The 27,568-nt window shown below is 44.0% G+C and overlaps 1 protein-coding gene across 2 annotated transcripts in view; it reads right to left on the minus strand.

The window, feature by feature from the left end:
* Window positions 1-8,230: 8,230 nt before the first annotated feature.
* Window positions 8,231-27,568, minus strand: part of Foxk2 (forkhead box K2) — a 48,771-nt gene continuing 29,433 nt past the window's right edge. The window contains exons 4-9 of one of the 2 annotated variants that reach the window (XM_052759941.1): window positions 25,773-25,919; window positions 19,637-19,830; window positions 18,816-18,991; window positions 16,939-17,235; window positions 16,052-16,261; window positions 8,231-10,106 (exon numbers count right to left, since the gene is read on the minus strand). In XM_052759941.1, coding sequence (XP_052615901.1) covers window positions 9,913-10,106; window positions 16,052-16,261; window positions 16,939-17,235; window positions 18,816-18,991; window positions 19,637-19,830; window positions 25,773-25,919 — 1,218 coding nt within the window. In that variant the 3' untranslated portion in view covers window positions 8,231-9,912. Of the gene's footprint in view, window positions 10,110-16,051; window positions 16,262-16,938; window positions 17,236-18,815; window positions 18,992-19,636; window positions 19,831-25,772; window positions 25,920-27,568 lie in introns of both variants that reach the window. The other variant, XM_052759940.1, reaches the window with a different exon arrangement.

Below are 27,568 nucleotides of genomic sequence, written 5' to 3' on the forward strand. Positions count from 1 at the left end.
GTTTCTCTGTGTAGCCTCTGGCTGTTCTGGAATTCACTATGTAGACCAGGCTAGCTCCAAACTCAAAGAGAATCCACTAGCCTCTGTCTACAAGTGCTGGGATTAAAGGCGTACACCACTATGCCTAGCTATATGCAGTTCTTACAAACAAGAGAGGAACATACAGAGAACTACAGTGTTGTGAAATTGTCCCACATGTCTACCACCAGAAAAGACCTAAGCCCTTGATGAAAACATTTTAATTTCAAACAGCATTAGGCACTGAATTTTGTTTTGATTTTGAGACAAGGTTTCTCTGTTTAACAGCCCTAGCTGGCCTGGAACTCACTTTGTAGACCAGGCTGGCCACCATGCCTGGCCTTAGGTGCTAATTTTTAATTTTTCTAAAGATGTTTGTTTAGTTGGTTGGTTTTTTGAGGACAGGGTCTTGTGTAGTCCAGGTTGGGCTTAAACGCTTATGTGACTGAAGATGGCCTTGAATTCCTGGAGCATCCACATTCCAAGTGCTGCTTTAAAAGAGAAAAACAAGTTCTAACATTAGAAATACTGTGATTGCCCAAAGATATTTGCACTTTTTGCTAGCACAATCAATGTTAAAATGGAAATAATTGTGCACAAAGATTTACAAGCTTGGCTATGGTTGTTTTTGTTTTTTGTAATAAAGGAGCCGTAATTGCTGGGTCTGAAGGTTTTCAATTTTTATTTACTTCCTTGTTTATTTGAGACAGGCTGTCCTGGAACTCGCTGTGTAGACAGGCTGGCATCCAACTCAGAACCTGCTGCCTCTGCCTCTGGAGTGTTGGGATTAATAGGATGAAAGGTCTGGATACCACAGAGGGCTCCAGAGAGTTCTCAATTTTGATCCTCATTCACTTATTTGTTTAAGCCTCAACACTAGGACCAGACTGGGCACATTCTTTTCAAATTTATTTATTGAAACAGTCCTGTATCCCCTCTTGCCTCTCCTGGGAACACAAGCTCTGCCCTCAGCCCTGCCCAATACAAGTCGTTAGAGAATAAGATCTTCATGTGTAGATAGGTTGGATTGTCTGAACATGGATGATAGTCATCTGAATTTTTCTTGTGTGTTCCTGGTCTCTTGCATGTTAGGTAAGTGCTCTCACGTGAGACAAACCCTAACTGCTTTTCTTTTGTAAGAGCTTATTGCCATCTGTCCCTAATTATAAGACTTTACACTGAATCTCTTTGATACACTCTGCTCTGTGTTAAATAGATTTGGGTGTCTTTTCTTAACCATACAGCTTTTAATTTTTACGGTTCTGGTTTATTGTTTGTCTCTTGTAGCCCAGGCTGTTGTACAGCAGAGGATGACCTTGAATTCCTGATTTCTTGCCTCCAACTCCCAAGTGCTGGAGTTAACAGGCATGAACCATGCCCACTTTCTTTGTCCCCTAGTTTGGTTTTTTTTTTTTTTTTTTTTTTTTTTTTTATCTCAGGCTCAAACTGCCTAAGTTTCCAGAATACTGAGATCACAGAAATACACTACCACTGGGCTCACTTCCTTAACTCTAAAAGTTCTGGTTTGAGGGCTGGAGAGATGGCTCAGAGGTTAAGAGCATTGGCTGTTCTTCCAAAGGTCCTGAGTTCAATTCTGAAACTACCATTGTGTCTCACAACCATCCTTAATGAGATCTGGTGCCCTCTTCTGGCATGCAAGCAGAACACATGCATAAATGGTTTGGTGGTGTCCTGGATTACAGGCATATTACACACATAATTGTGGAGAAGTAAAAGAGAATCAGAAGTTCAAGGCCAGCCTAGGCCATGAGACCCTGTCTGAAAAGACAAAAAAGAAAAAAATAAAAAATGGGCCTGGAATGATAAATGATGCAGTTGCCATTCATCACCTCATTCACTGTTTCCCTCCTAACCTAAAACAGAAAACAACTGATGCTGACCTTACGTATTCTTAAACTATTTTTATCTGTATGAATTTGTTTGTTTCTTGTTTTTGTTTTTTTGAGATAGGGTTTCTCTATGTAGTTCTGTCCTGGAACTCACTCTGTAGACCAGGTTGGCCTTGAACTCACAGAGATCCACCTGCCTCTGCCTCCCAAGTGCTGGGATTAACTGCTACCACTGCCTGGCTCATCTGTATGAATTTTAATGTGGACTAATAGTTTAAAATAATGAGAGTAGAATTTCAAACAGAACCATCATTGGCTCTGGGCAGCAGCGCTGTAAGAGCGCCAGCCTGGTTGGTTGGTGTGTTGTGACGGGATCATTAAAACAGGGAGCTCTGTAGCTTATGTGGCATGAAGTCACACTTTTGTGTGCTTCCCAGGTTCCTGTTTTTTCAAAACTATTTCACAAAGTTACAATTTGGAAAGCTGATAAGATAAGGTCTTTGTATTTCTGATGTGGGGTCTTCTGATTGGGAATTTTAAATTGATAGGTTTTATTGAGTCTGAAAATTCAGTTGTTTTTCAGCCAGTTCTTTTAGGAAGTCAGATTCATAAAATAACACTTTTTATATTGTCCTACTGTTCATTGAAGCAAGCCATATGTTAAAATACTTTTCTGCCTCTTTCAAGGTATGTGCTTTCTATTGGTCATCGTCTGAGAGGTCACTGGTGTGGCTCAGTCATTGTCCCGCCCATTCTGTCCAGGCACACGCTGTTGTCACTCTTTTTGTTTTTACTTTTCTTTTAACTTCAGGTGGGTTTATCAGTTCCAGAGTTAGTTTCTAGTTCTTAACTAAGGAGTTTAATTTGCTCAATTCAAATATGTGTCTTTATATCTTGTGCTAATTGACAGTACACATATTAAAGCTGTTACCTGCTGGTTTCCGCATCTGAGGCTTAGAGTAAATCCAGCTAGTCCCCTTCTGCTCTGAGGCTCACATTTGTTGTCACTAGCATCTGTGTTAGATTGTAGACACTGCAGATGGCCCATTGTGAACGTTACAAATTCTGTTACAGTCACTGTTTGAACTCACACTGTGGTGGGATCAGGTAGCATGGAATAAAACTGAGCTATACTTGGCTGTGAGCTCAGAGGATTTAGAGGCCTCAAGGGCACATGCATGACACTAGGAGCTTAGTTTTGTCAAATAGTATTTTGCATTTATAGAAAGATCACATCTATCTTTTCCCCTTTTTAAAAGATTTATTTAAAATTGTGTTTTGTCTTCATGTATGTATGTGCATTTGTGTACAGTGCCTGCAGAGTCCAGAAGAAGGCACTAGATCCCCTGGAACTGGAGTTACAGGTCAGGTGGTTGTTAGCCACCATATAGGTGCTGGGAATTGAACCTGGGATCTCTGGAAGAATAGCAGGTGCGCTTAACTGCTGATAAACTGTCTTTCCAGCCCCCTCCCTATAAACACTTTATTTGAAATTATGTGCATGAATACCTTTACTCTCAGCACTGAGGAGGCAGAGGTAAATGGAGCTTTGTGACTTTGAGGCTAGCTTGGTCTACATAGAGAGCTTTAGGACAATCCAGGCTACATAGACCCTGTCTCAAAAAACAAAACAAAATTATGTGCATGGAGTAGGGGTGGGATGTTGTGCAAGTCAGCTCAGAGCCCATGAAACCAGAAAAGGACACTGAATCCTAGGAAGCTGGAGTTATAAGCAATTGTGAGTCGCCCACATAGTTGCTGGGAATCCAGCCTCAGTCCTTGTACTGGAGCAGTAGCTGAGTGCTCACATCCATAAGCAAGAGGCAGGGGGCAGGACGGGGTAGTAGATGACTCAATAACAGACAAACAAAAATAAAAAACAACCAACAAAGGGCCAGTAGGATGTTTCAGTAAGTAAAGGCACTTGCTGCTAAACATGATGACTGAAGTTCAATCCCTAGAACCCAGTGATAGACCTAATCTTTGCCAAGCAGTTCCACCAACTGGGGACCAAGCATCCAAATATGTAAGCCAGTGTGGGCCATTCTCATTTAAACCACCAGGAGCAGGGTAGGCATTTTTTAAAAATCAAGTTAGACAGTGTTTGGCACATGTGAGGAAGTTACAGATCAACTTGCAGGCATTGACTCTCCCCTTTCTACCATGTGGTCTTGGGGATTGAATTCCTGTAGTTTGGCAGTAATCCCCTTTACTTGCTAAGCCATCTCAATAGCAGAGTTTATTTCTTTGAAATTTATTTATTTCTGGCTCTATAGCTCAGCTGGCTTCAAATTTACTATCTTCCTGTACTAGGATTATGAGTATATGCCACCAAAAACAACAACCAAGTGTGTACTACCATGTCCTCTGCATTCTGCCGCTGAACTATATCCCAGATCAAAAATATGTTTAGAACCGTGGTGGTGTTGCATGCCTTTAATCCCAGCACTCAGGAGGCAGAGCCAGGCGGATCTCTGTGAGTTTGAGGCCAGCCTGGGCTACCAAGTGAGTTCCAGGAAAGGCGCAAAGCTACACAGAGAAACCCTGACTTGAAAAACCAATATGTATCTGCCTGCCTCTGCTTCCCGAGTGTTGGGATTAAAGGCATGTGCCACTACTGCCCGGCTTTCTTAAAGATTTATTTATTTTGTATAGTGTCCATTTTTATGTACACCTACATGCCAGAAGAGGGCACCAGATCTCATTATAGATGGTTATGAGCCACCATGTGGTTGCGGGGAATTGAACTCAGGATCTTTGGAAGAGCAGCCAGTGCTCTTAACTTCTGAGCCATCCCTCCAGCCCTCATGTATGGTTTTTTTGTTTTGTTTTGTTTTGTTTTTTAGTTTTTCAAGACAGGGTTTCTCTGTGTAGTTTTGGTGCCTGTCCTGGATCTTGTTCTGTAGACCAGGCTGGCCTCAAACTCACAGAGATCCACCTGGCTCTGCCTCCTGAGTGCTGGGATTAAAGGCGTGCGCCACCAATGCCTGGCTGAGAGGGTGATTATTGCTACTGTAGAAAGGCAATCTCTATATGATGTCCACACCCTGGCTTTATGCCACGCAGCAGCCTTGAATGCTTGGGACAGAATTAAGTAGCAAAGAAAACTGAGTCATTTACTAAAGTGATACAGGGCCCAAAAGAAACCTTCACTGATTCCTTACAAAGATTGACTTCAGCAGTAAATACAATGATACCCAATTCAGAAGCTAGACAGATAATTGAATCTCTGGCTTTCAAAAATGCTAATGCACAATGCAAAAGGGTAATTTGGCTGTTAAAGGCAAGAGCAGTACCCTTAGGGGAATGGGTCCAAGATATACTCAATATTGAATCTTATAACCATGATGAGGCTTGGATAGGAGAGGTGATTTCCAGAGGTTTGAAGAAAAATTGAAATGTCAAGTGTTTCAGTTGCGGTAAACAAGGTCACCTAAAAAGAGACTGTAAGCAGGGTGTTCCCAGAAACAATGTTTTTTCTAAGAATAATCCCAACAGAACGCCCCTCCCTTCTGGATTATGCAGAAGGCTTGGCAAAGGCAGGCATTGGACTAATGAATGTAGATCAACAGGGACAGTCATGCCTTGAGGGGCCTCTCACAGGTCCCAATGTCAAATTCAGTTCAGTTGTTTCCTGTCATCGTGGAGGACACTCCTTCCCAGAGCAATTAAAGAACCTAATGCTCTATTGTAAGAAACCATACTGCTCTGGATGATAGAACAGCTATAGAAGAGAGAACAAAAAATTCAGGAGAAACCATAAAGTGAATATTTTGGTAAACTTCTATAAATGAACAAAGACCAAAATTAAAAATACAAATAAATGTCATCATTGACGATCTTGTAGACAGAGGTGCGGATCTAACAATTGCACCTGAATCTTGGCATCCAAATTGGCCCCTTCAGGATGTAAATGTTCATTTTTTAGGGATTGGAACTTTATCTCATGTAAAATAGAGCACAAGATGGGTTGAATGTATAGGGCCAGAAGGACAGAGAGGAAGTGATAAGGTGGGGTGGAGACAGGAGCTTGGCCCTTTTGGTCTGAGGATTTATTTCTCAGTGGCTGGCTGCGCTGTTTCTCTGATTTTTCAGCTTTCACCTGATATCTGACTCTAGGTTTTTATTATTACGACCAATTAGAATTCACGTTACAGTGCCTCCCTGTACCCTACAACTGGTTCAGCTCGAAGCCATAATCAAAAGAATTGGGCAATGGGAAACATTACTGGACCCACCAGCCAGCTAGTGTACCCGTTACCCTCTTGAGCAGGTCTCATGTAGCCCAGACTGGCTTCAAACTTGCTATGGAGTCAAGGATGACCTTGGATTTCTGATTATCCTGCCTTTACCTTCTGAGGGCTAAGATTACAGGATTATCCCATCTACGTATGAAGTTCTGGGGATCGAATCCAGACTTGTACATGCAAGGCAAACATTTTACCAACCAACCCTCCCAGTTCCTTGCCAAGGTCCTTCTAAGTCCTCAGTGTCCCCAATGCCACTACTTGCCAGCACTGTGGGCCTCCACTGTCACCTGTACGGGAGCGCTTTCTCAGGATGCTATCCATGTGTAAGGGTTTCTAGTACTTACACTCATTGCCCAAGTTTGGGCTGCCTCAAGTGTAGGTTAGGCCACTGTGTCACCTGTAAATTCTCCTGGATTTGATCACGCATTCCCAACCTATACTTTCCATATATTCAGCCTTGGGACAGCAGCTGGGAAATCAATGTTACCACCCAGGAATCTCATCAACACCTGTATATCTTTTTAGTAAACATTTTGTTTTGCTATCTCTTGTTGTTTTCAGTGATCTTGATCCGTAGGTCAAAGGGCAAGCATGGGGGGGGTACACACCAACAATCAAACTTAAACTCTAACATAACAAAACTCTAACACTGGATGCCACCCAGCTGCCTGTACAGCTGTAGCTATCATGCCCTGTGCTCTCACCCCTGATGAAGCCTGAGCTGCTGCCCATCTGTGTTCCTGGTAAAGTATCCCCAGCACATGCTAAGAAGATAGATGTATCTGCTTATCAAAAGACAACGATACTCTGTATTCAATTAAAATTAATAAAAATATTTTATTGAATTTCAGGAACTTGGTACTTTTTAAAAATTCCAAATCTTTGCACACAGATCACCACTCTGCTTACTCTAGTAACAGCAGATGCCTGGACTTCACGATTGTCACTTCTCTCCTTGTGTCACATAGCGTAGAAAACCCAAGTCCTGACACTCCCCAACCCCTTCTGAACTACTCCAGCTACTCTGTGACCAGCCCCCCACCCCCCAGCCGAGGACAAGGAAGTGAGGTGGGCTATTTATGGAGACCTGCTGCTGTCTGTGAACACGTTCTGCGGTGTGGAGAATCCATCTATACAAAGTATGCCACACACTTTCTGGAATGTACTGTACCCAGGACACAGGTAAGATTCCCTTTGTGTTCTGTGTGGTTCAAGCCAAAGCTACTGAAGTTATCTAGTCCCTGAGGGAGCTCAGACGTTTGGTAAAGGTCAAAGAGAGACTCCTTAAGCATTCAACACTGAGGTGCCACAGTGGACCTGGGAACTGTGGCAAGCTACTTGTGGTATCAGGGTCTTATGTCCCCACATCAGTCATCTGTTGGGGGGTAAAGCACACGAGCCCAGCCCTGGTGTGTGGAGGGGCTTCTGGGAACTCAGATGAACATAAACTAAAGCAGTGCCTTCAACACTGGGAAGAAAACCTGGGTTCAGTACTCTGTTAATCTACAGCTTAGCTTCTGCCCTCTCCTTGACAGCTTTACATTCCTATATACCAAAGCAGCAGCATGGCCGATACAGCAGCAAGGGTTAAAGATGAGTGCGTGCCTGCGGCTGCATAGGAACACTTCACTCACTTGAGACTGAGAATGTGGCCTTAAAGAAAGAAAAAAATCCTCCTTCCATCTTCAAATTTTTTCTATGATCCCCCAAAAGAAACCCCTGCAGACTCCTAAGGTCTGTTTGGAGCTCAGAGGTAATGAGTCTGCAGACTTCACTCACATAGGGAACATCTACCCAAGTCCTGGTCAAGCATGCTACACACAGATGTCTCCAGACACACAGTATGTTCAGTTGGTGGTGCCTGAGCCCACCTCACTAGGGTGGCCTCCTGCTAGAGCACCACATTAACTGAGGCCCATTGTCTGGACCCACATGCTGGGCACAATACAACCCGAAGTACTTCGCAAACTGCAAACCTTTAAGAAATACACATTCCAAGGTTACCTGTAAAATGGTAGAGGAGGCAGACTGCCGCTTGGAGGGGCTCCAGTCCCCCAGGCTGCAGTCCAAAGGCAGACTGCTGTGGGAACACACATGTTCTCACTCACATGCTCACTCACATGATGTCTCACCTTTATTGTTTAAGTGGCTGAGTTATATAAATCCAGCTTGTTAACTCCATTAACGTCAACACGCATCATCTGCAGTAACATTGTGACGGCTCCATACTGTGGGTGAAGCAATACTTAGAACAGACTTATCATATTTGGTCTTTATGTAAATAATGTTTTAAATTGCCTAAATATACCATTCTGAGCCATTTCATTCTACCAGGAAAATACAGGGTTCCCCCCCTCTCTTAAAAAAAATTAAATACCAAAATAACTACATTTAAATAAATAACGTTATGATGATATTAAAAAAAAAAAAAAAAACTCACAATGAGACTAACACCCTCTGCCTGCTGCTCAGCTCTAAGTCCAGAATGCTCTGGAAAGATGAGCGGTGATCCTGAGTGTGGGCTAGGCTGCTGGCCTCCCACCTTTCCTCACCCTTCCCTCTTAAATTTTACTTATATGACATAAGTCAGACTTAGTGTGGTACTTCATTCTGAAAAGCCAGAGAAACCTCTTAAGAATCAGAAAATGGCCTGGATGCTTGATACTTGGCCACTGGGTCTTACTTCTAAGACCCTCAAGTTAACTGGCAACATCTCTCCAACAGCTCTTGCCGTGAGTGTGCCATGCAGACAACCAGTCAGATGCCAGAAGCCAGAGCTGACCCCTAAGACTCCCCAGGTTCTGAGAGAGATCTATGACCTCGGTCTAAAAAGGTGTGAAAAAAGCCTGGATCTGTTTCCCAAGGGAGGGGGAGGGTCTGTTGCTTTAAGCATACACAATATGTAGGAGACTCATTTTACTAGAGTGGGAAATTACGCCACAGACAAAGTCAACGTAAAGAAACAGACAACAAATCCCGCAAGAGTTACGTGCAGCCTGAAGGCTAGAAGGCTCCCGGGGTCCCTTGCCCCATGCCCCCTGGCCTCATGGGTCCATGCAGCCTCAGTCCACCCACCCTCTACAATGGCACAGGGTAGGTCAATTCATCAGGTAACTGCTCTGAACGGAAATGGGCAAGTAGGTATCCTAAGGGAGTGCCACCCAAACACAGGCAGGACAGACTAGAGCAAACCATCCCATGGGCTGAAAACAAACCACAGAAACAAACAGAATGACGTTCTTTCCCCCAAATGAATCTCAAATTTCCAGAGTAGAAATGGAGTGATATGAAATGTCAAAGACCCCATTATTTAGTAAAGAAAGGACATCTCCAAGTATTCTAATTCCACATGTAGACAACAAAATACTGTCTTGTCTCTCAGCCGCAGCCATCAGGTCCTATGAGGGCAGCCAATGGCTGTGGCTCTGTCCCCTAAAGGAAAGTCAGAGAGATCCACAGGCAGCATGTGCTGCATCCGCACAAGAGACTCAGTCCTTCAATGACCTGGAGTTCTTGCTTGTAGTAAAAGCTGAGCCCACAGATGACAGCCCAGCGAGTGCTCTGTAGGAGACACCACCTCTGGAACCAGGGTTGCTGTTGTGGGTCTGTTCAAGTGTAACTTGTCTTTAAATTAAGGAGTTTTAAGGCCACCTGGGTTCATGTTTTCAGTGCTAAGAGGTGAAGTCCAACCGCAGGGCCCTTTACCCACTGAGGATGCGCTCCTTGCTTCAGAAGAGGCAGCATCTCCTTTTGGCACCACAAAGTTGATGTCTGAAGAAAAGGTCTCCCAGCAGCTAGTTCTGGATCCCCTTTTCTCTCATAGCTGCTGGTGGCGCATCCACACTCAGGGCAATGACAATGCTCTCGCCATCTTCTGCTTTAATTCGCTTGAGCTCTGGCTGTTCTGCCTGGTCACCATTCTGGCGCTTTGTGGGCAGGGATGCCGATGCTGATGCATGGGTTGCCAACATATGGAGAGGACTCGCCACTGCTGAAGAGAGACAGTGAATCAGAACCCCATGTTATTGCATAAAACCTTGACCCCAAAGCCCACCCTAGCACTCCAAATCTACTGAACCTTGCAGAGAACCCCAGGGATGGCCCTGTAGGGCCAAAGGCAGAGGATCCTAAACAGGAAATCAGGAAAGCTGCAGCAGTCAAAAGTGGGTATTTCCATCAACAGGATAAATTTTGTAGCTTCTAAAGACGCACAAGCTACTTGAGCTCAGTGTTGTCAAGACAGGGTGGCTTCTGTTCACCTGGAGAACAGAAAGCTATTTCCTACCAAGGAAGAAATGAGGCTATTCTGGTTTCAAAGACAGCCATTTTTCACCTGTTCAAACCATTACCTAAAGCATTTGTCTATAAAGTAGACACACTTACACTAGCAAGTTAACTTAGAACTTGCCACCAAACCTGAGAACTCGACTTAGAATATACATGGTGGAAGGAGAAAACTGACCCCCACAGTTGCCCTCTGACCTTCATGTGTACCCCCCCTCTCCCTGAGTGCAATAAATGTCTTTTGGGGGGAACACATCCAGGAGATACCCACAGGTCCTCCATTCCCCTCCTTTTTTTCTTTTTGATAGTCTCACTACGTAGCTTTGGCTGGCCTGGAACTCATAGAGATCCATCTCCCTCTGGCCCCAGTGCAACAGCAACCCAGCCCTGACTGTTTTAAAGGCTAAACTTCCAGCTGAGGCAGCAAGCAGTCAGGCAATGCCAACTTGTCTGAGCGAGCCACAGTACCTAGGTGTCGTCAGAATGATCCTAAGGAGTTCTATTGAAGCAACTGTTTACATGAGATAAATATATTAAAAGTATATTACCCGCCAACCTAGATGAGTCTCACGACATTAACAAGACAGGATTCTCAGTGAAAAAAGAGCTCTGTTCCACATTTAGCCTTCACACTGCAGCAATCCTCTTTTCTGTCTGGAAGGTCTGACTTAACTGGCCTCACACCTAAATGAGTAGACTCCTTAAAGTCGATTTTTCTCAAGTTGTAATCTTCCTGCCTTAGCCTCCTGAATATCTTATCAGCATGTGCCACCACAACCTGCAAAGTCTCTGTTCCCATACATGCATATACTCATGCTGTGGATATCACTCGATATAAATAAAGCACTGATTGGCCAGTGACCAGGCAGGAAGTATAGGCGGGACAAGGAGAGAGGAGAATTGAGGAAGGAGGAAGGAAAGGGAGATCAGCTGGAGCCACCGCCAAGACAAGGAAGATGTAAAGTACTGGTAAGCCACGAGCCACGTGGCAAAGTAAAGATTAATAGAAATGGGCTGAATATAAGAGTGAGAGCTAGACAATGATAGGCCTGAGCTAATGGCCAAACAGTTTAAATAATGTAAGAGTCTGTGTGTTTGTTTTATAAGTGGGCTCTGGGACTGGCGGGACTTGGTGGTGGGAGCTGGAGAAAAATTCTCCAGCTACATACTCATGTACATTAGTCCTGCTGGTTGTTTCTCTAAATAGCTCCAATGTGCCAATGGAGTACTGTTCTTTCAAGCTTAAGCTCTCCTTGTCACAGGTGGTGGCATTCCCGAGACATGTAAGTCATCAAGTTACCAGGGAACAAGAAGGAAGCCACACAATCAAGAGCACACTGGCTGCCTAACTTCAGACTAGCTCACTGCCTATGGAGGGAAAGAACCCTGTCCTCCAGCCCAGGTATAGACAAAGCCCCTTTGAGTTGCCAGACACTTTAGAGCACAGCTTCATAGCTCCACAGGCACCAGTTAAATAGGATCACAGCATGAACACTGCTGTAAAAGAAGTGAAGACCCTGCTCCTGTCCTACACACAGCCTGCTGGTTTTTATTATTTTTGTAAGGCTAGGAATGAAACTCAGAGTCTTGTGCATGCTAGACAAGCTCCGTCATATCCCTACCCCATTGTACATGCAGCATGAACTGCCATGAGAACTTGGGAAAACATGTTAAAGTCTGGGAAGGGCATATCCAACTCTAAGTGGCAGTCATGTCATCAAGCTGCTATGGAGAAGGCACTAGCCACCCTTCTCAGCTCTTCCTGATGTGTTGGTGCTGAGCTTGGCCAGCTGCCCAATCATCCCTAAAGGGTGTAGGACATAAGTGCTGAGGGCCTGGGCACATGGCCTAGGCATCCTCAAGCCCAGGCTATCTCTAGCTTGTCTTGGAACTCAAATCTTGACTTCACAGCCTCAAGCCAGAGGTGTTCTTCCTCAGCTCCAGCCTGTGTACTTCTACAAACAGCTCCCACACAGGTTCTGCCCTGCCCACTTCCTGAGCTGTGAGGAAAAAGACATGAATCCAACATGAGCAGGAGAGCCTCCCCACCCAAGCCAGGGCTATGAACTGGGAGCACTGCAAAGAGGAAGAGCTGCTGTGCTGGTCCTCGCTGCACTCCACCTCCTGCAAGGGTTTGCAGACAGACAAGACCACAGAGTTTAACTGGAAAAAGATGTATACCCTCAAGTACATGTATCTGGAAGTGTAGGTGGAACATCAACACAGGATACAATGTCACTGCTGTGACTTCAGGTCACAGCCACTGTAACAGCACAAGGCAGGACTTTGGCATGAAGACTGTTCTCCCGGTAGATCAGAGACATTATGAGGGACTGCATGCATTATAAAATAACCTGGCTGGGCAGTGGTGGTGCACGCCTTTCATCCCGGCATTTGGGAGGAAGAGGCAGGCAGATATCTGAGTTCAAGGTCAGCCCGGTCTACAGAGTACCAGGATAGTCAGGGCTACAGAGAAAACCTGTCTCAAGAAACCAAATGAACAAAACAAAACAAAACAAAAACAAAAACAACCCTGCAACCCTGCCTTCTGCCACATGTCAGCAGGAAGGTCTTCAACAGTAGGCAGAGCCTTGACATTAAACGGGCCAACAACCCTAAGAGTCAGTAATTTTGTGTGCACTATAAATTCTCTAGTGTCCCCCAATCCTGAGTGAACTAAGGGCCAATCACAATCAGCCTGTTTAAGAGCACTTGCTGCCCTTCCAGAGGATCCAAGTCTAGTTCCCAACATCACTCAGGTCAGGTGGCTCATAACCAACTCTAACTCCAGCTTCAGGGGTAAATCTTTAAAAACAAAAAACAAAGTGCTCCATCAGGCAGGTTTAAAGAGGATGCCTTGGTTCTCCCACTGGTTTATTCATGTGTGTGCCACAGTTCTCCTTTCCTGGAAATTTTCCATGGATGAGAACAATGGGCACCAAGAGCAGCATTCTCTACTTCCAATTTCTTCAATCTCTCACAAGTCAAACATCTAAACAGTGAGAACACTGCTACACAGCAAAGCCTCAACAAAATTTGAGGGTGCTTAAGTAGTGGCATCCCTGTACTAACATACAGCTTCTTATACCTGGGTCACAACACTGAACACGGAGGTGCCCCCCCTTACAAACTGGCCAACAACAGTTTCTGAATAGGCAATGACCCCCCCCCCAAAAAAAACACATAATGAATCTAAGTGTCGGAGCCTGATTTCTAAACAAGCACTGGCACTGCTCATGTCACTATGCCACGCAATGCCACACAATGCCACCAAAGGCTTCAGGAAACACCTTGGCTCAGACTCACGAGTCTTCGTTATGAAATGCAATGGGTAATGTATATACAAAGTTTCCTACTACCAGAGTAACATGGAGGTTTAATTATGGGAAAAAGAAGAGTATTTCCCTACCATTATTCCCCAGCATTTAAATACCAAATTAGCATATTTTGCATTGCACTGTTAAAATGTTCAAACACTGCTTGAGTTGCTAACAATTTTCATTAAAAAAAAAAATCATTCAATAAAATTTGTATTGAGAGCCGGACAGTGATGGCGCACGCCTTTAATCCCAGCACTCGGGAGGCAGCCAGGCAGATCTCTGTGAGTTCGAGGCCAGCCTGGGCTACCAAGTGAGTTCCAGGAAAGGCGCAAAGCTACACAGAGAAACCCTGTCTCGAAAAAGAAAAAAAAAATTTTGTATTGGGATTAGAACAGAGTATCCAACAACTAATGACCTTACATATTCTATTTTGTACTATGTATGAGATGTTGTCTCCTCAGCATTGGTGACTATACATACAGTCTTTATAGTTAGACTATAAAGCAGGTAAAAGCACTTGCTGCTTGACCACTAGAGTTCAATTCTAAAAACACAAATGTGGAAAAAGAGAACAGACTCCACAAAGTTGTCTTGACCTCCACATGTGTGCTATGTATGGCACATATACCCCACCATACAGTTTTATAATTTTTTTTTTGGTTTTTTGAGACAGGGTTTCTCCGTGTAGTTTTGGTGCCTGTCCTGGATCTCACTCTGTAGACCAGGCTGGCCTTGAACTCACAGAGATTCTCCTGGCTCTGCCTCCTGAGTGCTGGGATTAAAGGCGTGCACCACTGCTGCCTGGTGTTTTATAAATTTTTTATAAGATTTTTATTTATGTGCATGTTTGTGAATCTCTGTGTATGTGCAAACTTGTCAATGTGGGTACCTGAAGAGGCCAGAGGACACTGTCAGATCCCGTGGAGCTGGAGTTATAGGTGTTTGCTGAACTCATATCCTCTAGAAGAATAGCAAGTGCTCTTAATCATTTACTTTCTCTAGCCCCAATTTTTTTTAAAGAACATATCAACTCTGAAAAATGTGAAGCTGCTCTAAGTCCTATAGTATCAAATATTAAGGCAAGATTAACTTCTCTAAGAAGTAACTAAGCACATACATCTTATAACTATGCAGCGGAGTTTGTCTTCCAGGCCAGTGTAAGCTAGCTCGGCAGATAAAGGTGCTGTCTCCATGGGACGACCTAAGTTTGATCCCTAGACCCCACATAAAGAACCAACTCAACAAAGTTGTCCTCTGACCTTCACATACAATATACACAGTTTATATTCCCACTGAACACTAGAGCTCATCTCTTTCTGCTTGCTAACAGTAGACACAATGTGACCAGCTGCCTCAAGCTCCATGATAGACTATATTCTTAAACTCTGAGCCCAAACAAACCCTTGTTACATTAAATTAAATTGTTAGGTATTTGTCCCAGAGACAAAGAGATACCTGTTTGCAAACCTATATATTTCTATATATCTAGGATGTTGTAAAAATTTCTGGGGAGAGATTGCAAAAATAGCTCAGTGGTTAAGAACACTGTCTGCTCTTACAGAGAAACCATGTTCAATTCCCGACAGCCACAAGGCAGCTAACAACTGTCTGCAACTTTAATGCCAGGGGGATCTGACACCTTCTTCTGGCCTACGTGGGCACTAAATGCATGCGTTACACAGACGTACATACAGGCAAAGCACCCATACACACAAAATGCTGTGGATATCGCTCTATGTAAATAAACACTGATTGGCCAGACAGGAAGTATAGGCAGGACTAACAGAGAGGAGAATTGAGGAAGGAGGAAGGATAGGAGAGACTGCCTGGAGCCGCCCCCAGGACAAGGAAGATGTAAAGTACCGGTAAGCCGCAAGCCACATGGCAAAGTAAAGATTAATAGAAATGGGCTAAATATAAGAGTAAGAGCTAGACAATGATAGGCCTGAGCTAATGGCCAAGCAGTTTAAATAATGTAAGAGTCTGTGTGTTTATTTTATAAGTGGGTTCCGGGACTGGCGGGACTTGGAGGGAGCTGGAGAGAAATTCTCCAGCTACACAAAATATAAATAAGTAAATGAATAAATGAAAATAAAAATATTTCTAGGGACAAAGGGGCTGTAGTTACTCTAATGTGAGCCCCCATGGCCAACTCCCACAGCATCACTTGCACTTCCCATGGCTTCAAAACTCAAACATTTCTACAGACAAAAAATACTAAGTCAAATCAGAACCAAACATGGAATGCTTCTGTCCATGAGTTAAAAACCTCTGGTCCCAGTTGAAACATCTAGAGAGCCAGTAAGAGACAAAAACAAATGCATCTTACCGTTGTTCACCTGGCTGTGCACTGCTGTAGGCATTGGTACCACATGAGTTCCATTCTGCGTTACAGTTTTTATTGGAAGCTGGTGTTGACCTAAAGGCGCCTGTTGTACTATGGTCACTGTCTGCACAGGGGTACCCTGGGATGTCTGGATGATTCGGCTAGCAGCGCCCAGTGTGGCTGGGCTAATTGCAGGGACAGGCTCTACTTTCACTGAAATCAAAAGAAAAGGAAGAGATGATATATTGTTGCAAAGCCAAGATTTCAGCAGTTTAAAAACAAGTCATGATGGCGCAAGCCTAATTCTAACATGGGTATCACAGGACTGCCACCACAGCTACTGTCAAGGATAAGACAAGAAGATTGCAAGTTAAGGCCAGTCTGGGTACTGGCCTACAAAGTAAGTTCAAGATTAGTTGGGGCAACTTGAAACTGTGTCTTTAAAAAAAAAAAAAAAAAATCAAAAAGGCTGGGGACATACCTCAGCCATAGAGCACTTGCCTGACATGTACAGGGTTTGACACCTAGTGTTGCAAAAATGTTTAAAACCAAGTAATGGGATGGAGAGATGGCTCAATGACTGAGAGGACATACTACTCTCATACAGGACCTGGTTTTGATTCCCAGCACCCATGTTGGTCAATAACTCTAGGTCCAAGAGGACCCATCACCTCTGACCTCCAAGGGTACGTGTGTGTGTGTCGTGTACTTGGTGATAAAAGGTTTATCCAGGATGTTTGTGGACCCTATTTCCAGCACTGCTACCCAGAAAAGGAAGAAACAAACAATCGCACAAAAACTAAGGAACATATTAAAACAGGCCAGGACAACTGAGCCTGTGATTTACATGGGGATGAAAAGTCAACAGGAGATGCCATCTCCTTGCTCACCTTTGACTTCTCTGTGGTCGCCATTCTCTTGTGGTTCTGCCTTAGGAGGAGCCAGCACCGCAGCCTGAGTGACCACAGCTTGTCCAGCAACTGTGTATGTGTTTGCTGGGGCCAGTCCAGCCACACTGGTCACTGACACTGCTGGTATCTGGTGGACAACATGGACCGTCTGCACAACAGGCGGCTGGGAGGTGGGTGTGGTCACTGGGGCTGCAACAGTGTAAGTGACGGGCTTGATGGCCGGGGGTAGCTGCCGCTGGACGGTGATTAGGACAGGCTGACTGGAGAGAGGTGACCCTGTGGGAGAGAAGACATGAGCAGGGTTAAGGCTTGCATGGCCCTCGGTCTCAGTTTCCACACTCGGCTCTTTTAACACGAACACTACACTTTAAAATACAGAATGTTACTAACGAGGGACATGTAGTATATTTTTATTAAAATTTTTCAAGATTTATTTTTGTTTGAGTGTTTTGCTTGCTTTGATGTCTGTGCGTCATATGTGTGCCTGGTGCCCACAGAGGTTAGAAGAGGGCACTGAATACTCTGGAACTGGAACTATGGATAGTTGCGAACCACAATGTAGTTGTGAACATGAACCCAGGTCCTCTGCAAGAGCAGAGAATGCTCTCAACCACAGAGCCATCTCTTCTGCTGAAAATGTAGTATCTTAACAGGGACATTTAGTTATTAAAAACTCCAAACTTTGCTTTGTTTTGATTTCTCACAAAACCTTTCAATGGTTACTCCTTCAAGAATATGCCCTATATGAGGGCCCAGAGACACGAGCCATCCTCACCCTGGTAGGACAGAGGCACAAAGCTCAGAAGCGGACCTAGACTTTCAGAGCCACTCCGTTTGGCTTTCAGCAAGTGGACATCAGCAGCTGCAGACAGGTGGCAGCCTACAGTTTCTCTGGACCATCCATCATGCTTAGTGGTAAAAATGCTCATCTTCCAACCTTACCCAGGCACACATTTTATTCTATATTATGATTTTGCAAATAAAGTGGCAATATTCATCTACTCATTAAATGGATATATTTTTATTCCAATCAGTGCCTAGTTTGTGTAACTTCCTTTAGTGGGAAGAGCATTTTTTTTTTAAATGAAGTAATTGAGAAATAGTCTTTTGAATTTTGTTTTTAGAATCACGGTTTTACTATGTATCCCAGGCTGGCCCTAACCTCACAGCAATCCTGTTGCCTCAGCCTCTTGGTTGGGGTACTATCACTACCACACCTGGACTCTGATTAAAAAAAGAAAAGGGGGGCTGGAGAGATGGCTCAACGGTTAAGAGCACTGGCTGCTCTTCCAGAGGTCCTGAGTTCAATTCCCAGCAACCACATGGTGGCTCACAACCATCTGTAATGAGATCTGGCACCCTCTTCTGGCCATGCAGGCAGAACACTGTATACATAATAAATAAATCTTAAAAAAAAAAAAGAAAAGGGGCCGGGCGGTGGTGGCACACGCCTTTAATCCCAGCACTCGGCAGGCAGATCTTTGTGAGTTTGAAGCCAGCCTGGTCTACAGAGCATGTTCCAGGAAAGGCACAAAGCTACAGAGAAACCCTGTCTCGAAAAACCAAAAAAAAAAGAGAAAGAAAAAGAAAAAAGAAAAGGAGAGGGGAGCAGAGGGGAGAAAAGGGAGGAGAGGGAAGGGGAGGGGAGGGGAGAAGAGGAGAGAAGAAAAAGAAAACCTTCCCAGTGCCACTGGGTTTTCCAAAACATTCCACATAAAATGCAGGTACTATACATAAGTACCAGGCACAAGGTACAAAGCTTCCTAAGGTTTCTACCACTGCTTTAATGCCAAATGCAGGCATCTTTGTCTGGCCCCACTGCCTAACCATCACCACCTCTCCTCCTGTGGTCTCACCTGGTGCACTCTGGGCAAACCGCGCCTCCTGGATGACGGCAAGTTTGGGCTGTGAGGCGCCAGGCTCAGGCTCCAAGGGGGCAGGGGAGCCCTCCCTCGACAGGCTCTCAGGGGTCTGGGCGCCACTGGAGTGAGCAGACAACACTCCCGCATGGTTGGGAGAAGCTGGGGCACTCCTGGGTCACCAAAAGAAGACAGTGGGTTTTCACAGTGATGCTCTAGAGAGGACTTGTCCATTCAATCTCACTTTGTAAAGGGGAGCCTCTGTCTCCTGCCAATTGAGTGTAGTTCTGTGTTCTGACTTTCTCTCCCATGCATGTCAGAGGCCGCTCAGTTCCATGAAAAGGCTGGTACCCTCCCTGAGCAGTTCCTGTGCAGCCAGCCAGCAGGACACAGCTGTGAGCAGATTGTGAGGCCTTAAGGCTTCTCATAAGCTCATTTCTTTTCCATTAAAAACAGTGTCAATAAGTTAAAGCGTTTGGTTTTAAAATCAGGCAAATGAGAAATCTTGAGTTTATAGAAATGAAAGTAGATTTAAAGGATTTTTCACATGCCAAAAGGAAGGAAAACACCATGTGGTCCCATGACCTTGTCTACTGGGGTCTAATTACTTTAAGATGTGCAACAAGTTCAAGGAATCAGCTAACAAACAGGTGGAACCCGTGACAGTAAGAAACAGAAATATAACCAACCTTTTCCCCAACTCCCACCCCAACGCCAGGAAGGGCATCCGCAGGCCTTCATTTTTGGAAAGAAGCTCAGCAGCACACCAAGGTGATATTACCAACTGTGGGTGCGGTCTCTTGTTCCTGTGTCCTTACCTAGAGGAGAGCGGTCCCAGGGGGGTTCTAAAGCAAGGCACGCCCCTAGGCCGTCTCTTCCTAAAAGCCTGCTCTACCAGCTTGCTCTCGGAGGCTGGATCTATCCTCCAGAAGGAGCCTTTGCCTGGTTCTTCCTGGGAACGTGGCACTTTGATGAAATAACGGTTCAGAGAGAGATTGTGGCGAATTGAATTCTATGAAACATAAAAAAATACGTAGAATTCATATAATTCTTTGTTGAGAAAAGAAGATGTGCCCAAGCCTTAGTGTCCTGTAAAGCAGAAACCTAGATGCTCAATGCAGACACAAGAGTGAGGCTTCAAGGCCCAGCATTCCCTGACTGAAAGAGACTGCTCTGGGTTGGAGCCTTTGTGGCCACAACTCAGGGAATCTCAGGTGGAGAGGGGGAACCTGGGCATGGGAAGGATGAGGGCTCTGCCATCTCCCATGTCTACCTCCTTTTAAGGCAGGACACAGGCCTGTCACTGCCTCCTCGACTTTTGCCAGGTGGAATCAAGACTAAATCGCCAACTCTTTCTGTTTGAAGACAAACAGCTGACAGAAGCCACTCCTTTAAAAATGTTTGTTATTTCATGTTTTTGTACATAATTATCTGACAGAATCTGTCATGCCATATAACTAGTATACTAACTAGTATAGAATAAAGTATTTATTTTGCAAGTCAGCAAAGACCACGAGTTATAACTGACTCCACCTTCCAGTCAAGTACTTGGCTCTGTATTTGAAAGAACATCCATGTATTTATTTGAACTTTGTCAATAACTCCATTAGGAAAGCTGAGAAAAACCAACTCCTAAGCCGTCACTCTTTCTTCTTCAGAAAGTTCAGCTTCAAGTTTTCCAGGAGTCTGAGATAGTGCCTGTTGTGACCTGAATGTGACCACACCACTGAAGTACATGTAGGATGAAAAGTTATGAATTAACAGCTATTATCTCATAGTCTTACAACTTTGAGTACATTTAAAATCAAAATTTCAAAATGGTAATAACTCAAAATAAAATCTGGGGATATCCAAAAAATCCCTAATTTTCTCAATTTCCCATTAACCTTCTAATAAAACTAGCCATGGCCTGAAATTCTGACTTGTCACAGGCAGTTAAGAAATCTAACTAATTGAACATTGTTCAGCATTACTTTACAATCAATCCCAGGGACTGTTCCAGAAGCAGCTAGTCACAGGCAGGAAACAAGGCCTCTGACTATTCTCTGGACCTGAGTTACATCGTGAGCAGTGTGAAGGGGCCAGGCTGTGTCTGACTCATTGAGATTTAGAATACCGTTATAAACCAAGATACGTGATACGATGTTTTGTTATCAGGTGTTGCTGACAACCAACCTTTCTTCCAATTCCAGAAAATCAAAGGGGACTGTTCTTGGTGCCCATCATACACAGAAGGCAAACCTTCACCAGCTGCATTCAGACCTTTCAGGTTTGGAGGAGAGGCAGAGTCAAAGGCTGCATGTTAAGAGAATCAACCCAGACAAAGATGGCACAGGCTCAACACCCCTAATTCAAAACCCCTAAATCACGGACAGCATGGCACACGCCTTTAATTCCAGCACTCGGGATTAAAGTGATCCACAGCAGAGGCAGGTGGATCTCTGTGAGTTCGAGGCCAGACTGGTCTACAGAGCGAGTTCCAGGACAGTCAGGGCTGTCACACAGAGAAACCCTGTCTCAAAAAAGCAAAACACAAACCAAAACAAAATAGAAACCCAAATCTAAAACTTTGAGGGCAACATGATGCTCCAGTAGAAAATCTGTACTTGCCTTTATGTGCCAAACTGCCATCAAACGTGAGTCCCACACTCAGAGCACAAAGCCACAGTATAGAAGACATTCCATAGACCCCGGCTACACTATGCATGTTATTAGCATAGTGGGAAAATGGAAGCGGTAACTAGGCTTTCCATCCACCATGAAAGCTGTTCCTCTGCTACCACTCACATGCTTACGAGACTCATATCAGGGAACTGATACTTTCAGTTCTGAATATTAACAGAATCCACCTAACCACCCCTTTCCAGAAATCTGTATTCAGTATGAGGTAAAATTCATAAATGGTCACCTGCAATTTCCTAACCAACACTCTTAAAATAGTAGGAAGCGACAAGATACTTAGTTCAGAGACAAACAGAAAACCACGCATTTTCCATATAATTTTAGGTCTATATACTATGACCAAGCCTAAGATTAATGCGCCTTCAATCTGCTCTTAAAAGTATGAAAATCCTAATTGATACTCTGGTGACCTATAAATTAGTGTAATCTTTTTTTTTTTTTTTTTTTTTTTTTGGTTTTTCGAGACAGGGTTTCTCTGTGTAGCTTTGCGCCTTTCCTGGGACTCACTTGGTAGCCCAGGCTGGCCTCGAACTCACAGAGATCCACCTGCCTCTGCCTCCCGAGTGCTGGGATTAAAGGCGTGCGCCACCACCGCCCGGCAAATTAGTGTAATCTTAAGAGTAATTTTTGGTGATATTTTGTGTATGCTCTAATAAATAAAGCTGGCCTTAAGATCAGAGGTCAAAGCCAGCCACTAGTTAGAGGAGAGGCCAGGCAGTGGTGGAACGCACCTTTAATCCCAGCACTTGGGATCTTATGCCTTTGCTCCCAGTACTTGGGAGGCTCATGTACCTTTAATCCCAGCACTAGGGAGGTTGAGACAGGAAGTGATATGGCTGGGCGAAGAAAGGAATATAAGACAGGAAAAAAACAGGAGCTCAATCCTTTCAGCTGGGGAGTTGGTGAGGTGAGAGGTGGCTGTGGCTTGTTCCTTTGTCTCTCTGATCTTTCAGCACTTACCCCAATAACTGGCTCCACGTTTTTATTAAGACCAATTAGGATTTGTGCTACAGTAATTCTTTGTCTTTCTTCAGAGACACAAAGCAGGCTGCAGTTCTTCAATGTAAATATAAAGAGCACCTAAACCAAGCGATGCTCAGCTCTGAGCATTCCTAGTAGGCAGCCATCCCAGCTTAGTGCCTGAACTCCAGCTCCTATCACTCTGCATTCTCATCTGATGGTCTGGTCTCTTCCCAGGATGACAGCCCAGTCTTTTCATACGTTTTTATAGGCACAGTAAACATCCCGCTCCAGGTTGGGTACAATTATAAAATTATAAGTAATCATTTTGGAAGCAGGTATTACAGTGCATTTGTAACCCCAGCTATTTGGGAGGCTGAGGCAGGAATATCACAAGTTTGAGGCCAGCCTAGGCAACACAGGGAGACTTGATAGGCAAAAGGTGAGAGGGGGAGGTACTGTGACAGAAAATATAAACATAAATATTCTTTCTATACAATCACTCAGACTGTACCATTTTATGGTAGAATTTCCTGTGTAAATTAACAAAAAAGCTGTTCAATGAGCAGACCCTGTTAATATCCTAAAAGTCAGACTGAATTAAGGACACAAGCTTTTGAGATGGGGAGGGGGCACTCATATCCTCCAAATCCACTGCTAGAGAAGAGGACTCAGGTGGAAACCCACCTCGGTGCCTGGGTGTGCCAATGTGTGTGTAGGCCAGAAAACAGCTTCAAGGTTCATTCGTTAGGAGCCAAACACATTGGTATTTTGTGAGACAGGGTCTCTGACAGGCCTAAGGCTGTCTGGCCAGTGAGTCCAAGGGAGATGACCGTATTCAACCTCCGCAGCAGCTAGATTTTTACATGGATTCTGTCGATGGAACTCAAGTCCTTGTGCACAAGTTATAACTGTTGATTTTTTTTTTAACCAATTGATATATTTCTCCAGCCCTGGAAATCAAATTTTCTTAAATAGGCTATTCTACTGGGAGGTCTCTTCCCTTCCCCTCCCCCAAAAGAAATGTCAGAATGAATAAGGTCTGACATATGGAGATTTAAGTGATAGTTTTTGGAAAGGTAGCCAAGCTCTCATGGCAGTAAAAGACCTAATAAATGTCAATATCCCAAAGTCAAGGATAGGAGCAAGTTAAAAATGCATGCCCATGAGTTTAAAGAGATTCTGGAGCAGGCAATCCCTCTACCCCTAAATTATGTGGAGCCGGAAGGCATGAAGCATTCCTGGAGCAGCCACACTCAGGTGAGAGGCGCAGTCATCTTATGAATCTTGATCTGTACGGAGAAGAATATGTCTGGGTAAAAAGAAGAGTTAACAGCCATTCAACAGCAAAGGGTCTTCTTGCAGTTGCATTGTACTTCCCTGCCCTAAGTGGTTGTAAAGTCATTCCCAGTTGCTGGCAAGAATCAGAGCCCAGGGTCATGTCTTACAGCACAAGCTGGCCTTACCCTCCCAAGCTCTTTTGCAAGAAAGCTTCATGAGCTCAGGATCCCTCAGGGAAGTATATACTAGTAACACACAGACATAACCAACCACACGGAAGTCTAACTCAAGCTTTCAGAAATATCAGCCGGGCAGTGGTGGCGCACGCCTTTAATCCCAGCACTCGGGAGGCAGAGGCAGGTGGATCTCTGTGAGTTCGAGGCCAGCCTGGGCTACCAAGTGAGTTCCAGGAAAGGCTCAAAGCTACACAGAGAAACCCTGTCTCGAAAAACCAAAAAAAAAAAAAAAAAAAAAAAAAAAGAAATACCTCGTCAAGGCCCCTGGAAACAGGTATTTCAAATCATCAGAATTCTGAATGTTAAAAAACAGTAACAAGCCAGGCGGTGGTGGTGCATGCCTTTAATCCCAGCATTTGGGAGGCAGAGGCAGGTGAATCTCTGTGAGTTCAAGGCCAGCTTGGTCTACAAATCGAGTTCCAGGAAAGGCGCAAAGCTACACAGAGAAACCCTGTCTCAACCTCCCCACCCCAAAAATAAATAAAAAATTATCTTTATTCATCAAACCAAAGCCTCAAAATAATGCTGTTGTCATTCCTGGTTATTTAATGAATTAAAAAAAAATTCACGCCGGGCGGTGGTGGCGCATGCCTTTAATCCCAGCACTCGGGAGGCAGAGCCAGGTAGATCTCTGTGAGTTCAAGGCCAGCCTGGGCTACCAAGTGAGTCCCAGGAAAGGCGCAAAGCTACACAGAGAAACCCTGTCTCGAAAAAACCAAAAAATAAAATTAAATTAAAAAAAATTCACAATACATCTCTTTTATTGTTTTTGTTTAACATTCTGCATTCCAAACCTAAGCTTTCCCAAATCACCTCAATTTCTCAAGTTTTCTACACATCCAGTAAATGGCAACATAGAACTGATACACAGAGAAAAGCCTGAGCAATGGATGGTTTAAAACTTACAGGGAGGCCAGGTGGGACGCACACCTTTCATCTTTGCACTTGTAAGGCAGAGCCAGGCAGATATCTGTGAGTTCAAGGCTAACCTGGTCTACATTGTGAGTTCCAGGACAGCCAGAGCTGCATAGTGAGAGCCTTTCTCAAAAAACAAACAAACAAACAAACCCAAAAATCAAAAACCAAACCTAAACAAACACAAACAAAACGTTCCAGGAAACCCCAGTCCCCAGAACAGCAGCACTGTGAAGAGGCTGGAGGTGCAGGTTCTTTAGATGGGGAGAGCTCTGCAAAGTAACTGTATATAATACAGGCCAAGAATAAAAACTCTATTCTAGCTAGCAGTGGTGGTGGTGGTGGTGCACGCCTTTAATCCCAACACTTGGGAGGCAGAGGCAGGCGGATCTCTGTGAGTTTGAGGCCAGCCTGGTTTACAGAGCTAGTAGGACAGGCTCCAAATCTACACAGAGAAACTCTATCTTGAAAAAAACCAAAAACCAAAACAAAACAACAACAACAACAAAACGCCTCAATTCTAAAAAGAGGGATAACACCAGTAAAACTATTTAAAAAACTGTCTCTGTGAAATATAAAGTTCCTATATTTCCTGAAGCAGAGGTGAATGAGTAAGAATGGACTTCAGTTTACTATCCCAGGCTTTATGTATCCCAGGGAAAACCTGATTTCCCAGATAGTAAAAGCATCCGTTTCAGTTTTCTTCTGAACTGCTGCTCCTTCTGTGTAGAAGAACAGCGAACTATCAGGCCTAGCGCTCTCAGTGGGAGACTCCCTCCTCCAATGACTTCTAGCATTTAAAAAAGCAGAATTTTAACATCTTCTCTGAACAAGCAGCATCTTCAACGCACAGGATGAGAGCAAGCTAAAATGGACTTACCTGCCAGCCCTTGTCTGCAGTCCTGTAGTATGGATAGTTTTTAGTGATGTGTGTATAAATTCCATTGAGGGTGAGCTGCTTATCAGGAGCCATTGTAATTGCTTGTACTATCAACTGTGCATAGGAGTAAGGTGGCTTTGAGTCATCCTGTGTTAGAAAAAAAAAGCACCGAAGAGTCAAGAGTATTCTTTTAGGTATTCTTGCAACAGTGCTGGTTTTTTTGTTGTTGCTATTGTTTTCCAAGACAGGGTTTCTCTGTGTAGCCTTAGCTGTCTTGGAACTCACTCTGTAGACCAGGCTGACCTCAAACTCAGAAATCTGACTGCCTCTGCCTCTCAAGTGCTGGGATGAAAGGTGTGTGTCACCATCACCTGGCAACAATGGTGTTTCTATTATAAAAGTAATATAATTGGGAAGATTTGGGGAAAATAAGTAGAAAAATTGTAGAACACCATAGAAAGATTAAAAATCATATAAGAAGCCAGGAGTGGTGGTACATGCCTTTAATCCCAGTACCCAGGAGGCAGAAGGAGGTAGATCTCTGAGTTTGAGGCCAGCCTGGTCTACGAAGAGTTTCAGGACAGCCAGGGCTGTTACACAGAGAAATGCTATGGGGTGGGGGGTAATCACATAGGAGAAAATAAAACTGATCAAGGCCACTGGACTTCAGTGAAGAAACACCCTGTGACATGGAGAGGAACTAGTAACTCCAGGTGTGATGCAGAGCAAGCAGCAGCCCAATTGTGGTGCTGATGGGGATCTTCCCATACACCAGAAGTAACAAGAGCACTTGAGACAGAACGGTCCAAATGCCCATCTACTGCCAAGGTTCTACATGTAAAATCATGCCTGTGAAGAACTCAAACAGAGTCACTGCTCATTCTAGTCTGCTGATAGCTCCATTTTTCCAACATATTAAAATCTCACATTTATCAGCATAAGCCTCTGAGGACAGAGTTCCTAGTTCCTATATGAACTTCTGGAAAATAGCAAAACAATATAAATTAAAAGAAGCAATCTGCAGGCTGGAGAGGTGGCTCAGAGTTTAAGAGCACTGGCTGCTCTTCCAGAGATCCTGAGTTCAATTCCCAGGAAGCACATGGTGGCTCACAACCATCTATAATGACATCTGGTGCCCTCTTCTGGTGTGCATGCATACATGCAGGCAGAACACTGTATATGTAATAAATAAATAAATAAATCTTTAAAAAAGAAAAGGAAGCAATCTGTAAAAGAATATATTCAAATGATATCACTCATTCAAAGCACATTCAGTATAAGGTCTGGATTTGATCACCAGCACTGCAAGGATATAAACTGTTCACACATAAAGCATATACTTTCATTTATTCATTTATTTATTTATTTAATGTGTGAGTATTTTGCCTGTACGTTTATCTCTGCACCATGTGTATGCAGTGCCATGTAGGACAGAAGAGAGAATCAGATTCCCTTAGAAGAGTCAGATTCCCTTAGAACTGGAGTTACAGTTTGTTAGCCACCATGTGGGTGCTAAGATTTGAACCCATGTCCTTTGGAAGAGTAGTTAGTATTCTTAACTGCTGAGCTACATCTCCAGACTCTTCCCCAACCCTGACTTTTATTTTTAGATTTTACATAGTTCTAAAACAAACCATTATTGTGCTACATAGTGAATTTAAGGCCAGCCTACAGAATAAGACCCTATCTCAAAAAACAAAATAAGAACAAGAACACCATTTCACTAGAGATGCACTTAGGGATAAGGGCAGAATCAGAAGGCATAAAAGAACAGAGCTGATCAAAGATGAAACAGT

The sequence above is a fragment of the Peromyscus californicus genome, unplaced genomic scaffold (genome assembly GCF_007827085.1).
Source record: "Peromyscus californicus insignis strain IS unplaced genomic scaffold, ASM782708v3 Scaffold_3__1_contigs__length_106647218, whole genome shotgun sequence".
NCBI classification, from domain to species: Eukaryota; Metazoa; Chordata; class Mammalia; order Rodentia; family Cricetidae; genus Peromyscus; species Peromyscus californicus.